Here is a 14,464-nt window from a genome sequence, read left to right on the forward strand (position 1 = left end):
CTCTCACTTACACGGGGGGCAGGGAGGGTATTCCTGAGTGGAAAAGCTCAGGGAGGTGCAGCAAGAAACACATGAGGATCAAGGGGAAATGAGTAAATCCAAGCCACTGGCTGCAGGGAACTGATTTAAGGAGCTTGGCTGTGCTCCCAGCAGGCTGAAGAGCAGTAACGCAGCAGTAGGAATCAGCTGAAGGGAAGGTGTCAAATAGACTCACGCCTCTGCCCCATCACCATGAAAACTAAGACCTGCAAAGCCAGGTTAGGCATGATTTGAGCAGCACACAAGCTGCCTGTTTTACACTTTGCTTCTCTTCCCGCTCAGGAGCACCAAGGCAGCATTTCAGGTTTGCCCTTCCTCCCTACATCCACCTGGGTCCTTTTTATTGCTCGGTGCCTCTTGGTGAATCACCGAGTGAATTTCCATGGGGCTTTTGCAAGCGCAAAGAGCTATCAGAGTGCGAGGGCTGCCTATAAATCTGCTTTGCATGTGGCATGTATTTGAGAGCTGATTGTTTTTATAATTGAATAGTAAATCAATGTATTTAAGGCCAGCGTTTGCCGTTAACACTTCTGAGTATGAAATGCTCTCTCTGTCAATAGTGGGAAGGTTTTATTAGGATAATAACTGCTGATTTAGAGCTTCAGTTCTGGTTTTCTTGAGGTTTTGTTAATGCTCAGTTCAGTGTTTGCTGTTCCAGAGCCAGGAGAATTTGGGGAACATTTCACACCACAGCCAAGCACCATTCAAAATGCGACATGAGATTGAATGTCTGGGGAAACATCTCTCACCTTCGGTACCACATCAACCCCTTTGGAAATGAGGGAACAGCAGATTAATGAGTTTTCTTTCATTAGCACAGCTGGAGTCACTTCTCACCTACCTGAACTACTCCATCCCCTTTCTTTGAGCTTTCAGCTTGAGGAGCTGAGTGCGGTGAGAGCTCTTTGAGACACATTTTGGGGGCTGAATCTGTTTCAAACCACTGATCTCCACTGGGCCAGGCTGGCTGTGATGTGGGTTGCTCTTTCAATTGCCCTGCTGGCTACCAGACAGCCATTCTCCTTTCCTTGATCCAGCGTTGGCCTAGAAGATTTCTCTCTCCTTGGTGCATCCAGAAATCCCCCTTCTGACATGAAGAGCAGGAATGTATCAGGTGAGGCTGTGAATAACTGAGTCTGTGTACTATGCTTTTGCTCATTAATCACTCCAATGAGAAGCCCAGGCGTTTAGGGGAACTGTAGAAGTCCCTCATCTGCATGATTAGCTCTTTCCCAGCTGGTTACAGAAGGACACTCTTTGAACAGCTCCTGTGTTTTTAATGATTCCTTACACGAGTAGTTACCCCAAAAACCTCTGAGCAACGAGAGATGACCCCTTGTGCCATCCTCCCCACTCCCAGTAGTGGATCAAGAGAGTCCGTGTTACCAAATGCGGAGAGGTTGGATGGGAGGACACCAAGACATCCATGAGCACACAGCCACCGACTCCCACGGAGGGGTCACCCCTGCTGTGTGGAGGACATGGAGGAGGGGAAGGTTGAGTAAGAGTGGTCTGGGCACAGAGATGACAACACGGGACTCTCGGCACTGGTGAGGCCGCACCTGGATTACTGTGTTCAGTTTTGGGCCCCTCACTCCAAAAAGGCCATTGAATGACTCGAGCGTGTCCAGAGAAGGGCAACGGAGCTGGTGCAGGGTCTGGAGCACAGGTGTGATGGGGAGCGGCTGAGGGAACTGGGGGGGTTTAGTGTGGAGAAGAGGAGGCTGAGGGGAGACCTCATGGCCCTCTGCAACTCCCTGAAAGGAGGGTGCAGAGAGGGGGGATGAGTCTCTTGAGCCAAGGAACCAGCGGCAGGCCAAGAGGGAATGGCCTCAAGCTGCGCCAGGGCAGGGTCAGACTGGCTCTTAGGAAGGATTTCTTTGCAGAAGGGGTTGTTGGGCGTTGGAATGGGCTGCCCAGGGCAGGGGGGGAGTCCCCATCCCTGGAGGGGTTGAAGAGTCGGGTTGACCCAGCGCTGAGGGATCTGGTGGAGTTGGGAACGGTCAGTGTGAGGTTCATGGTTGGACTGGAGGAGCTTCAAGGGCTTTTCCAACTGAGATGATTCTGCGATTCTGTGATTCTGTGACTGGAGGGGACGCTTTAGAGGTGGTTGGTCAAATATGGAGATGTGGGACCTGAAAGATCTTCTGCAGTAATACGGGCAGATGCTCCCTCCCCTCCATAGAGCCAGTGGCCACACGGCAGTCAGTACAATGGCCCATTGTGGCCAGAGTGGCTACTCGGGTGAGTAAGGGCTCCCGCTGCTAGGACAGAAGTTGCCACGTTGTGATGTGAAGCCTCCCACCCTGCATGTTCAGAGATGGCTTTTGGGCGTCCATGAAATCACAGTGTTCTGGCTTTTCTGTCACATTCTTCCCCCAAGCCATCCCTGCCATCAGAATGGTTCCTTGTGCAGCCATGCTGCAAATTTGCCTCCCCAAATTTTGATTGAGTGATGCCGTGAGTCAGTTGCAAACAGATGCAGAGGAGCACAGGAGGCTGGTACAAAGGTCTCCAAAACAGAGCAGGCACCAAAAGAATCAGACAGCTTGTAGATAAGCTGCGTGAAGACACAAGCACAGCCCTTTCCCTGGAGGCTGAGACCACCATGTGCTCCAGCACCCACCACCACCCCCTCGTTGCCACGATGAGATGAAGAGCGTGGTCTGGCATGTGCTTGCCCCGCAGTGGTGAAGGCTGCCTGTGCAGCGCACGGGCTCTGGTTGGCTCTAACACCTGCTGCAATGTTAATAAAGAGCAGATCGTGGGTGGTGTTTGAAGATTATTTACACATACATAATTACTGCTAAACCCCCCACGCCGTTCACCTGACAATTTCAAAGGCACCGGCGCAAAACCAAACCCCACAGTGTTGTGCAGCGTCCCTCAGATTTGGCCTTTCTCCATGAGGGGAGAGCGCAGCTGCCAGTGAATGGCTTCTCCGACGTTCCTGGCCAGCCCTGCTTTCCAGGAGTGGTCAGAGGAGCACAGGAATGAAGCAAAACAGGGGAGCAGGGTAACATTTTGGGAGTGGGAACAGCAAACCCTGCCAGGAAATTGTATCCACCTGAAGTGCTAAGGCTTGGACAACAGGCCCAAGCCAGGGTTGACCTATAGATGAATCCTGTATAGTTTATAACTGATAACCATTGTGCTAGTAGGTATTGTGCTGGGTTATAACAAACCAGCCATGCTGCTGTAAGAAGTGCTAAAGTGTTGAAGTATTGAGGCCTGCACAACAGGCCCCGAGCTGAAGCTGCTAACTTAGCATGTGATCATTAACGAAGCATGTATGCTCACCAGTGAAAGATGCAGCTTAGAATTTAATCAGTAGTGAGGATGAAATTCTAAGAGAATGTATCCAACTCTCCTTGCTCAGCCTTGTTCAAGGCTGAGAACCCAAGTATTTGGCCTTGTTAGAAACCCCCTTCGTTCTCCCCCTGAGCTCTGGCCAGGCTTTGGGTGGAATCCAACAGGAAAATGAAACCAGATATTTTCCGCTCAAAACAAAGGTGCCAGCTATTCTGGGTGGCTGATTTTTGGTATATTAAGGCCGGACCCGCTCACAGCGACTCTGGCTGCCTCAGCTACGGGTGGACACACCGCGTGGGACCTCCCACTCCCCGGGAAAGGCTCAACAAATCCTCGCTGTAACCGGGGCTGCCCAGCGCCTGCGGGGCTGGGTGATGGGAACGGGTGCAAGTGGGGATGGATCTTCCTTAATCACTGTTCTCTCTCTCATGTAGTAATGATTTGATGCATTACCCTGTATTTTCCTATTTAAGTGCACTATTCTGCCTTTTCTTACTGCATGTTTTCTGTATTACTCTGTTACACCATTTAGTTATCCCCAGTAAAATACACCTACTCTTTTCACTCTGGTGTCCGAGTTTAACTGGTATCCTTAATCAGCAAAACACCAGCCAGGACCATGGAGAAGCTGGAGCTAAAAAGTGATGGCAGCCACTGGGGACACAGACGGATGAAGACAAGGAGGAGGGAAGTGAACAGATCGTTGACAAGGCATAAAAACCAACATGGCTCCCCGAGGAAGATGGGTGTCAGCCCTTTGGGATGCCCTTGCTTAGCTTTCAGTGTGCAATTTGCACTATGTGATTTCTGTAGCAAAAAGCTTAATTTTCATCCTTTACGCTAGGGAAGGAGGACATCTCCTCGGTAATCCCCTGGCTGGATGTGCTGTGCTGGACCAGGGATGTGGCACTGGAAGGAGGAGTTCTGGGGTGACATTTCCCACCACCCCAACTATTTTCTGTGTCCACCAAAATTACCATTACCACCTGGGCATTTTGTTTCCCCAAGACTGCCGCTTTTTTTAATGGCCCCATTCAAGAACAATCTGTCTCCAGCCCAAAATACATAAGGCTGATTTCACTCCAGTTGCCATCCCTCGTGGAGAGGGGTCTTAAAGGAGCCGTTTCATCTCGGAGCACATGAGCAGGCAGCTGGTCCCTGCACTGCCAAGCCAAACAGATGGGGTGGGGGGAGACAGGGAGGGAGGACAAGTGTGTTTCTGAGATTTTTAATAATCCCTTCTCCTGTCTGAATCATCACAAATCCCAGTGGAAGAGCGGGCATTTTCCAGATGGTAGGAAATAAACTCTGGGACACTTCCACGCTGAGAACTCATTAGCCCTGCTGGCTCTGCTCCAAGCTCGATGGCAGTCCATGTAAACTGTATTTGGATGTGCCCTTTTTCTATCATCTGTTCCCATGAAATCTCCAGCCCCATCTTACGCGGACAAGCTGCCCAGCTAGCTATTAATTTGATTACGTGTGGCCTTTGCTTCTCGGAGAGCTTGGAGCTCGGGTAAGTATCTTCCTGTAAAAACTACTGTATGCTAATCCGAGCATCTCAGCTGCCTTCACGCCACCCATCTGCTCGCCACTCATTTGATGCTAACCTGCCCGTGTGGAGCCTGGGGAATAGGGAGGTATTTGGCTGGCTGCCAGGTTGCAAAGGCAGAGCACTGGACCAAAAAAAACCCCGTGTCTATGTACATGTATGCAAAGGGATTTAAGCCCCACCACAGCTAAATATTACTACTGTGCTTTGCAGGAGCTGCAGGGTATTCTCTGTCCTACTGCACACCCCCTGCACCCCACAAACCAGGGAGGGTTCTGCCAGGCAGTATCTGCACTTTGCTGGGTGGCTGTCACTATCACCCACCACAGATGACAGAGTCTCCAGAGCGATTGTGAGGCTCCAAGTCACCCCCTTCTGCCCCAAATCTCCAAGAGCCGCTGGGTGAGTGACAGGAAAGCCCCATGAGCAGTACCAGGTGCTGGCAGGGCTCTGCTGCTGTAGGTGTTTCTGGCTGCAGTAGCAACCTGGCTCGGTGGGAAGGGTGCTCCTTGTGTGGTTGTAAGATGTCAGACTCAGCCAAACTTGTCATCCAGAATAAAAGGTTTCTGCAGGTTTTGTTTCCTCTCTAAAACTTCATAGCTTTTCCATAGCACAAAGCTTGCCCAGATTGCAGCTAGCTCGAAGCCCTTTAAGTCCTTTGAACAAGCCCCGTCTAAAGATAGATTTTTCTGCAACAAAGTTGGGTGAAAAGTGTCCCACCTCCCATGGGGGTGACCCAATTGCCCTCTGTTTTAAAACATGGGAGGCACAGTAAGAAAACCCCCACGGCAGTTGAAAGAGTCAGCAGGACTGTCCCGTTTCATTGCAGCCATGTTTGACACAGTGGAAGCTGTTTCAAGGAGGCTCGGTGAAGCAGCCGGTGCTGCAGAAGAGAGAATCACAGAATCATCTCGGTTGGAAAAGCCCTTGAAGCTCCCCCAGCCCAACCATGAACCTCACCCTGACAGTTCCCAACTCCACCAGATCCCTCAGCGCTGGGTCAACCCGACTCTTCAACCCCTCCAGGGATGGGGACTCCCCCCCTGCCCTGGGCAGCCCATTCCAACGCCCAACAACCCCTTCTGCAAAGAAATCCTTCCTAAGAGCCAGTCTGACCCTGCCCTGGCGCAGCTTGAGGCCATTCCCTCTTGGCCTGCCGCTGGTTCCTTGGCTCAAGAGACTCATCCCCCCTCTCTGCACCCTCCTTTCAGGGAGTTGCAGAGGGCCAGGAGGTCTCCCCTCAGCCTCCTCTTCTCCACACTAAACCCCCCCAGTTCCCTCAGCCGCTCCCCATCACACCTGTGCTCCAGACCCTGCACCAGCTCCGTTGCCCTTCTCTGGACACGCTCGAGTCATTCAATGGCCTTTTTGGAGTGAGGGGCCCAAAACTGAACCCACTCATCGAGGGGCAGCCTCACCAGTGCCAAGCACAGGGGTAAGATCCCTTCCCTGTCCCTGCTGCCCAAGCTATTGCTGATACAAGCCAGGATGCCATTGGCCTTCTTGGCCACCTGGGCACACTGCTGGCTCCTGTTCAGCCGGCTGGCAATCACCCCCCCCAGGTCCCTCTCTGACTGGCAGCTCTCCAGCCACTCCTCCCCAAGCCTGTAGCGCTGCTGGGGGTTGTTGTGGCCCAAGGGCAGAACCCGGCATTTGGCCTTTGTGAAACTCCTCCAGTTGGCCTCAGCCCATCGCTCCAGCCTGTCCAGATCTCTCTGCAGAGCCTCCCTACCCTCGAGCCGATTAAAACTCCCACCCAACTTGGTGAAAGACTGACTGGTCAGGTGGGGTTCAGCCCTCCTGGGCCATTTGCAGCCCAATGTGTGAGTCAACGCTGCAGGTGTGTGGTGGGGACAGGCAGCAGTGGTTTCACCCATCGTGCGTTATGGCTTTGGGCTGCCAGGAGGGCACGTGGGGGGCTGACAGTCACCTCCTGTGCTCACAGGGAGTCCCAGCACAGGAGGGAAGCAGGTGCTGATAATCTTGCAGTTGGGGAGTGCAGGGCTCACATCAAAAAGTTACTTTCCCTGTTTGCAGAAGGTGATATCTGCAGCTGCAGACTATAAAACAGTTTTGAGAAGGAGCATATCCTAGATATTATGAAAGCTTGAAACAGCTACAGCAGCCCTCTGTCCTCGAGCAGCTCCTGCCTGGCTTTCCAGCTCTGGTGATTCAGAAATTGTTCTCCTAGGTCACAAATCCAAAAGCCTCCTAAAACATATTCCCAGATAGGATCCCTCCTTCCCATTCAGGATTTTCCATCCCTTCCTGAGCTCTCCAGCCCTTGCCTTTGCCGCCCTTACCTGAACACAGTCCTAGACATGCACCATCCAGAGCAGAGCCTTGGCAGGGCAGCCTCTGTGCCCAGAGGGCTGTGGGAGGAGGCACAGGGTGCTTAGTGGAAAAGGAGTAAATCCCATTAAGGGTTTTAACATTTATGGCCAGCGAGATAATGAAGGAAGGTAATTTGGGCTAGCTTTATTGCAGTTATCATAATGTTTCCCTGAAGCACAGAGATAAAAGTCAGTGGATAATGTCCATAAGGAGTTTTTAGATCTTCCTCTTTTATTTTTTTTAAGCAATAGCCATTGCAGTCAAAGACGGGTGTCATTTTACAAAGACAGAGAAGGCAATTATGTGATGTTGAAACCCAGAATTATCAGACTCTCAAGGCTCACCTGGCTGTCGTGACCCATGTTGGAGACCCACTGCAATAACCAGGAATCCCCGTCCCCAAAATTAAATTGTTTTACCATGTGGAGCAGTGTTCTCACCATCTTTATCTCACAGGGACCTGTATTTGGAGACGTCCTGGCACATCTTTTCTTCCTCCCCTCCTCTATTTTCTGGCTTTACTTTCTCATTTTGTCCTGTTCTGCAATATAAGAAGAAAAGTGGATGATGTACTGGGAATGGGAGAGGCCTAAAATGAGAGAAAACAAATAAATTTCTTCTTTTTTTTTCCTCTGCAGTAATGAACTTGTGGAACTCCCTGCCACAGGGCACGACTGGAGACAAGAGGTTACTGTCCACAACTCAACAAATCACTAAACATGCTCACACAAAACTCCAGTATCTTTAGTATCTTTACATAAGATTTTTATTGAGTGGATTGGTATCTGTAAGACGTATTTTGTGGCTCAAAACTTATTGTTGCCCACGATTGGGGATTTTTATTTCTTCCCCTGAAACACGGTATGATGAGCTTTCTAGTTCCTCAAACAGGAATGCTAACAGATCAGTCATTTTAACACAGTGAAGCAGTGCTTTGCAGGGCTAAACAAAACCATCATCCCAGAGAGTTCACAGCAGCAGCACCCTCTCCAGCAGCCATCACCCATGGGCGCACTGCGTGCCAGGATGGATCCACACACCCAACAAGTCCAACCATGGAAGCAGTCAGGCTTTTGTGATGGTAAAAAAAGCAGGACAAGAAGCAAGGATATTTCAAAAGCTGTCATTTTACTTTCCTTTGATGTGACAGCCTGATCCCTTATTATTTCCCAAATGTTTTCAGCAAAATTATATAGATTTTTCCACCAGTTTTGAAACTGTATTTTTTTTCTTAAGGAAACTCATTACTTCACCATTTCAAACAGCCCCAGACCCTCACCCCAGCAGATGGCTGAGACTCCCAGTATAAATGATCGATGTCACCCATCCTTGCAGACAAAAAATAGGATAATCTAGACTGGCCTGACTAAAACAGCTGACTGGGAGTCAGGACTGCAAACTCTCTGCGTAGCCTTTATTCTTGGTATGGTGCCGCTGAGGAAAGCTGCCATCTTGCACATTGCCCTGGGGCTTTGTGGCTGGATAACGGTGCCACAAAGATGGTTTTTCTGACAGTATTGAGTTTGCATCCTGATCTGGTACACACAAATGGAGGCGAACACACTCTTCCCCCTTGTTGTGGAAAAGTAGGGGGGGGGGATGAGAAAAGGAAAGGGGCTGTGTGAGGGAGGGTGTGCTGCCTTCAGCCGCAGAAGCATCTCTGCGAGCCGGATGGCACCGCCCACGGGCCTGCGAGGCGGACTACAACTCCCGACATGCTCTGCGGCCTGGCGGCCCCGGCGGGAGAGCCCGGCGTGGAGAACTACAACTCCCATCCTGCAGCGCTCCACCGCCGATTTCCTATTGGCTGGCTGGCGGGATGGCGCGAATCCCCTTTCCCCGTAAAGGGGGGGTGTTGCTTCTCCCGTCTCCACAGCAACAGGAGGGCAAACAAGATGGCGGCGGCCTGTTCTGGGAGGTGACCGGGTGACGGTCAAGTGCGAAGCACCGGTAGCGCAGCTCCCTCCGCCTCCTCGCTTCTTATTACAGCTCATGGAGCGGGGTGAGGAGAAGCGGAGAGAGGGCGGCCTCGATGAGCTGCTTCCCCCTTCTCATGGACCTCCGCAGCACCGCTCCCAGGGGATCCCCGGGGAGCTGCCCCAGGACAGGCCCAGCCTGCGGCAGCCACAGCTCAGCCTGTCTCACCAAGAGGACGAGCAGGAGGCCGGTGACAAAGAGGAAGAGGAGTCACAGCGCACAGAGGTTCAGCTCAGTGCCCCCCAGCTATTTGGGGAGGGGTGTGCTCCTGAGGGAAGAGCCCTTTCTCCCCTCATCAGTGTAATTGTGGGGAAAATAACGGGGAGTCGATGAGGGCACCAGTAGTGATTTCTCATTTCTCCAAAGAGGGGAAGGGCTGGTTTGGTCTGTTTCCTCTCATCCCTTATTTCTGCCTTTTTTTAGGGTCCCTCCATCCCTGTGGTGTCCAGGATAGTTTTGGATTTTCCCTTTCTCCTTGCTATATAAAGACTAAGCATTAACTGGTGTATGGATTGCCAAATTAAACTCGTTTCCTGTTTATATGCCCAGCCCTGAGACTCAATACGCCCCTGGACCCAAGTGAATTTGTTCTGCCTGCTCTGCTGGGCTCTAAAGTGTCCGCTGTCACAGCATTACCACTTCATATTTTTACCTAGTGGAAATGCATCTGTAGTCTCCATTGCTATAACATGTAGGTGCTATAATTTAGATGCTTACCATTTGAAACATTATTTATCTTGGTCCCTAGATTGGGAATTGTGTGCCTTCTCCAAGCTCTTAGGAATTTCACAAGCCATTGGCTTATTTTCTCATTAAACCTACGCAGTGGTTCATTAGTGCCATCTGTCAAGTACCCTCTTTGGCAAAGATTGTTCTCTGAAGAGTAGGGCTAGCTGCTCATGCTGAACAAATTTAAAGGGCCTCCAATAATGTGCATATTGGGGTGCAGCACTGGGGTTATGTTAGTGCTGATTTGCTGAGATATCCATAATGAATATGAGCTCAACATCTCTGGAAACAGGTCCTGTTTAGAGCTGTGCATTGAAACGAAAAGGTAAAAAAAAATCCCAACAAAAGCTGTTGAACCTTTTTTAAATGTATAGAGCTAGTGTGTGATATGTTTCTATTTATCTGTTTTGAGGGCTGTATTTGTCATTTTTCCTAATGTTTAGTGCATTAGTAGAGGGACTGAGCACTGAAAGCAGCGTTTGATTGAGGACTTTTATTAAACTCTGTTCCCGGTTGCATCCCAAGCAGGCCCCAAATTCTACCGAGTGTGGAATTTCATTTCATATATCTCCTCTTAATCCATTCCTCCCCCTGCCCCCCCTTTCTGGTATTTTATAGGGTCAGTTTGATGGAGTGTTGGATGAAGACACTGTGGCTGAGGGACTCCACAAGCTGGGACGCTCAGCCCCTGGTATTGAATACGTTTATCTCAATCTGTCACTTTCAGTAAGTATAAGCAGAGAACATCAATGTAAAGTGCTTCTCTGCTCAAAGGTTTCCTGTTTTTAACAGCAAATAGTTGGTCTAGTAAAAAAATTTCAAGACACAGATTTTTGTCTCTACCTGTCAATGCCATTTCATGTACATGGGACTTTTGACAAGACACAGCACAGCTCCTGCTGGCAACTGCCATATCGGTATTGTTTTGTTCACTTAGTAGCAACAGCAGTAAGATTTTTCCTTACCCAATCTTTGAGTGTGAAAATGTGTCTTCCTGCTTCAGTCAGCTGAAGAGAAAAAATAGAGAAACATGCTAAACACCTGAGAATGCTGTGTTCATTCGGAAAGTTAAAGTGGTTGTGTCTTTTTAAAGATTACTTGCTGCCACTCCCTTTTCTATGCAGCCTTGTTTTCCTGGCATTTTTCCTAGCTACAGCTATCTCTCCTGGTTGTGTTTTAAAGTCTTTTGACATTTTCTCCATTCATGGCTGGTCTGCAGGTCTAACATCACTCTTGGTGTATGTCATCCTGTTCTGACACATCCAGCTGGAGGGACCTTGGGGCACCTTTTCAATGTCTGCTGCTGCTGTGTAGCTCTTGGGAGAGCGGCTGAGGTTATACAGATAGTTATTAAAGTCTCTTTGCTTTATTTTTCCAGGGTCGTGAGTTAAGTGACATTAACATTCTCTCCAGATACATTCACCTACAGAAGCTGGAACTTTCATATAATAAAATTAATGGTATGTAGTAAATACACTAGTAAATTCTTGGGTTGTGAAATCATTTAAGATGAGAAATGCACTGTACCATGTAGCTTTAGTATCACAAAGCCTGGTCTACATTTTAATGTGTAACTACTCCAGCTCTATAGAACGAGGTGATGGCTAGATCTTCTTGAGAATGATGTATGGACCATTTAGACAGCTGCACCAGCATATGTTTATCAGTGGAAACATGGAGATTATTGTCCAGTTTATTATCCAAATATAAAATGCAAGCAAGCATGTCAATATAAGATTAAGGTTAAGATTTTACATGTGCAGATGCCATAATATTTAAAGTTATGCCTCGTACAGTTTTCCCAGCCTTGGGCTTTCCTTTGTCAGGGTTTCCCATTGGCAACAAAATGTGAAAAATTGTATCCTGGATTTAGAAAGGTAACAACAAATGGAGACTGAGATAAAGTCCATCATCTTCTACTCCTTCCCTCTCCCTCGTATGCCCCAACTCATTTTTTAATTTCACATCAAAAGGAATAAGCTGTGGTGGCAGTCTGTTGCATTATTTCTTTCAAGTTCATTTCACTTGAGGTGCTGGAGTCCTATAATAGCAGCACTTTTGTGAGGCAGCACTTCTCCGTGCTCGTTTTACTGATAGTTTGTCTGTGAAGGCTAGGTCTGCACAGAGCAGAGACTTTTCCATAGCAACTAGTCATTTAGTCTTCAGTAAAGGCCTAAATACTTTTCTCCACTAATTAATTAGTTAGGACAGAGGTAGTCTCTCTGTCATCCTAGAGGTAGCTAGAATATAAAACCATATCCTGACTTGCAGACAAATCGGTTTGCATAATGGAAATTTAATGTAGAACTTAAATATTTATCCTTTGTGGTTTAGAAACCATCTTTTTTTTCTAGTAGAAGGTGTTAATATATCTGATTTCTGCATTTTAAACATTGCTTTCTGAATGTGTAACTGCAAATTGATTTTTGATAGCTATTGGACATAATTATCCCATTCTGACATGATGATCTCTGCATTTACCTTTGCATTCACGTACAGGATTTGACATTTTGTTTTGTTACTAGATCTTTCTTGTATCAGTCACATGCCTTACTTACTAGAACTGAATGCTTCCAACAATGAACTGACTACGTATTTTGTTTTTAAACCACCTAAAAATCTCAAGGTAAGTTGCAAAAAATACGTTTTATAGGTTTAAATTCAAAACCATTTTCTAAATTTAATTTAGACATTGTATTTGGACACGTGCAAAAGCAAATTTTTATGCTGCCTTTATTCTTCTTTCTTACCTCATTTGACATTTTAATAGCATTTCCAAATGTTTGGGTATTTTATACTGCATGTTTCCGTCTTTTTTCTTTCACACTCTGAACCCTTGCATGCCATGGGAAGGTGTACCGTACAGCTGACTGTTCTAGCCAGATGTAAAAATAGCCAGAATTTTTTCCTTGCTTGTCAAATTCATCAGACCTTTAGTGGGATCAGTTCCTGCCTTTCAAATTGACTGGTGCCAATCCTCATTGTGAAACACATACTTAACGTGCAGCTGTGTGCTAGTCTTCCCTTCGCCGTTGTTTTCTTGTAGCCCACTTTGGGTTATAAAAAGCAGGAGGTTGTTTTGAAATACAAACTTCATGTATTTCTCTGTTTTCTCTGTTAGTTGTTTGGGTTTTTTTTTAGTATGTATGCATAATTACAGGACCATTAATGAGAATGTTGTGGGAAGAAAGTATAGTTTCGGAAGTTCCCAAAATGTGAAATTTATGTGTCATAAAAAACAGTCTTTGTGTTTATGTCCCAGTATCAATATTAATGATCATCTTATTTCTTCCACAGCCTTGATCGCAAGTTTAGTGTAACAGCTGTTTAGTTTCACAAGACAGCTGTAAGTGCTGAAGGAATAAAACTAAATTTCTGTCTCCTTTTTTCTTTAGGAAGTAGATTTTTCACACAATCAAATACCTAAAATGCAGGATTTGTCAGCATACCAGTCACTTACTAAACTCTTGCTGGATTGTATCCTTTATGGAAACTTGAATGGGAGAAAAGTTGCTTGTTTTCTTTCTGAACAGCTGTTGCTTCATACAGATACCCATTTTCTTTGTATTTTTCCTTCATGCCTGTTTCGTCTTTAGAAACAAGATTAAACACTGATTCTGGTGGTGAAACTGCTCTTAATTTACTTAAGCATGCATAGCGTTAGAAGTGTTTGTGCATACATGTCAGGTATTAGCCTGCTAGAGGAACGCAAAAAACCTCCACTTTGCATCATGTAAAACTGAAAAAGTGCCATGTCATACTGTCTTTGCATGGCAGAGGTAATAAATAATCTCAGTATTTTTATATAGAAAAGGTTAATAGGAAATCAGCTTGGAATACTAAGCACCCTTAAATGAAAAAGGTGCAAGTTGTTTAATCTTAGACGTGGCTAATTACACAGGGACTGTAAGGCTCTGTGGAGGGCAAGGCCGTTTAATGACAGTGAAGAGAATCTTTAAGTGAGAGAAAACTTCCTGGAGTATGCTGAGGGAAGAACACCGAGCGGAGGTGTTCTGCTACCCACCTTCCACACTCTCACTGGTACCATTTGTGGGATTAGAAACACTGTTCTGGCAGAAATCAGATAAACATGAACCTGCAGATTAAGTTTCTTCATTGCTTACTTTTCCAAGGCTGTCCGTAGTACTCTCAGTGTCCCTAAAGATTCTCCTGTGCTTTTTTGAAAGCTCTTCTGGAGTTTCATGTTGACATGCTGCCTGACTTACAATTGCTTCCCGAGGGCTCATGAACCTTTCCTCTTTGGTCCATAAATTGCATCTTGATTTTCTGCTCTCTGAAAAGGAGAAGACAGCAGGCTGTTGCAGTTTTTTCTCTGTCCCTTGTCCTCGAAGTAGCCCATTACCAAACGATATTAATACAATGCCTTTCATGTAGGAGCAGATAAAGCATTTGCAGGGCACCCAGGTTACATTATTCACATGTTTTACAAGGTGTACAGGTGACATGATTCTTGTCAGAAAATGGCATTGAGGCACTATGCCTTTGCAATTCTAATTTTCT

The 14,464-nt window shown here is 47.2% G+C and overlaps 1 protein-coding gene across 1 annotated transcript in view; it reads left to right on the forward strand.

The window, feature by feature from the left end:
* Positions 1–9,163: 9,163 nt before the first annotated feature.
* LRGUK (leucine rich repeats and guanylate kinase domain containing) overlaps positions 9,164–14,464 on the forward strand; it is a 53,075-nt gene continuing 47,774 nt past the window's right edge. The window contains exons 1-5 of the mRNA XM_074825506.1: positions 9,164–9,439; positions 10,562–10,669; positions 11,322–11,403; positions 12,469–12,569; positions 13,339–13,420. Of these exons, the coding sequence (XP_074681607.1) occupies positions 9,230–9,439; positions 10,562–10,669; positions 11,322–11,403; positions 12,469–12,569; positions 13,339–13,420 (583 nt within the window). The 5' untranslated portion in view covers positions 9,164–9,229. The remainder of the gene's footprint in view (positions 9,440–10,561; positions 10,670–11,321; positions 11,404–12,468; positions 12,570–13,338; positions 13,421–14,464) is intronic.

The sequence above is a fragment of the Strix aluco genome, chromosome 5 (assembly GCF_031877795.1).
Source record: "Strix aluco isolate bStrAlu1 chromosome 5, bStrAlu1.hap1, whole genome shotgun sequence".
NCBI lineage: Eukaryota > Metazoa > Chordata > Aves > Strigiformes > Strigidae > Strix > Strix aluco.